The sequence below is a fragment of the Mizuhopecten yessoensis genome, unplaced genomic scaffold (genome assembly GCF_002113885.1).
Source record: "Mizuhopecten yessoensis strain PY_sf001 unplaced genomic scaffold, ASM211388v2 scaffold711791, whole genome shotgun sequence".
NCBI classification, from domain to species: Eukaryota; Metazoa; Mollusca; class Bivalvia; order Pectinida; family Pectinidae; genus Mizuhopecten; species Mizuhopecten yessoensis.
In genome coordinates, this window is record NW_018477799.1 from 979 (window position 1) to 1,634 (window position 656).

The following is a 656-nucleotide window of genomic DNA, read 5'->3' on the forward strand; positions in this document are numbered from 1 at the left end:
AAGGTTGTTTCCACAGTTGTTTTACCAAATGTCAACAACTTTGTTAACTTTGTTTCTACCTTCCCAGGTATGTGGGGTATTGAAAGATTAGGACGTAGAACTTTATTAATTATTGGTTCTCTTATGATGATGGTCTTCCACGTTTCCACCTGGGCTTGTTCTACTCAAACTGGTACTAAGGAAAATCCAAACAGAGTCTGGCAAGTTCTTGCAGTAGTTAGTATCTTCCTTATGGTCTTTAGTTTTGCCTGGACTTGGGGTCCAGTTGCCTGGGTTTACCAAGCTGAAGTTTTCCCACTCCGTGTCAGAGTTAAGGGATCAGCTGTTGGTACCGTTTCTAACTTCTTAAACAACTGGATTATTGGTCTTATTGGTCCAGTTCTTATGGATGCCTGGGGAACCAAGACTTTCCTTCTTTTCGCAGCTGCTTGTCTTCTTGCCTGGTTATACTCTCAATTCTACTGTATTGAAAGTAAGGGTCTTACTCTTGAAGAAATGGATGCCAAGATGGCTGGTAAGGCTTAAATATCCTGAACTAACAATAGATTACAATTGACTATAGAATAATAAATAATAGATTATAAAATAAAAAAGAAAACATACTAATTTGAATTATTAAAAAAGAAAGTATGTGATCGAAAAGTTGAAAAAGCAAC

General features: G+C 37.0%; 1 protein-coding gene across 1 annotated transcript in view; it reads left to right on the forward strand.

The window, feature by feature from the left end:
- LOC110440840 (high-affinity glucose transporter ght5-like) overlaps positions 1-514 on the forward strand; it is a gene marked incomplete at its 3' end in the record, with an annotated part of 1,455 nt that extends 941 nt beyond the window's left edge. Inside the window, exon 3 of the mRNA XM_021483967.1 lies at positions 380-514. Coding sequence (XP_021339642.1) covers positions 380-514 — 135 coding nt within the window. The remainder of the gene's footprint in view (positions 1-379) is intronic.
- Positions 515-656: the final 142 nt, after the last annotated feature.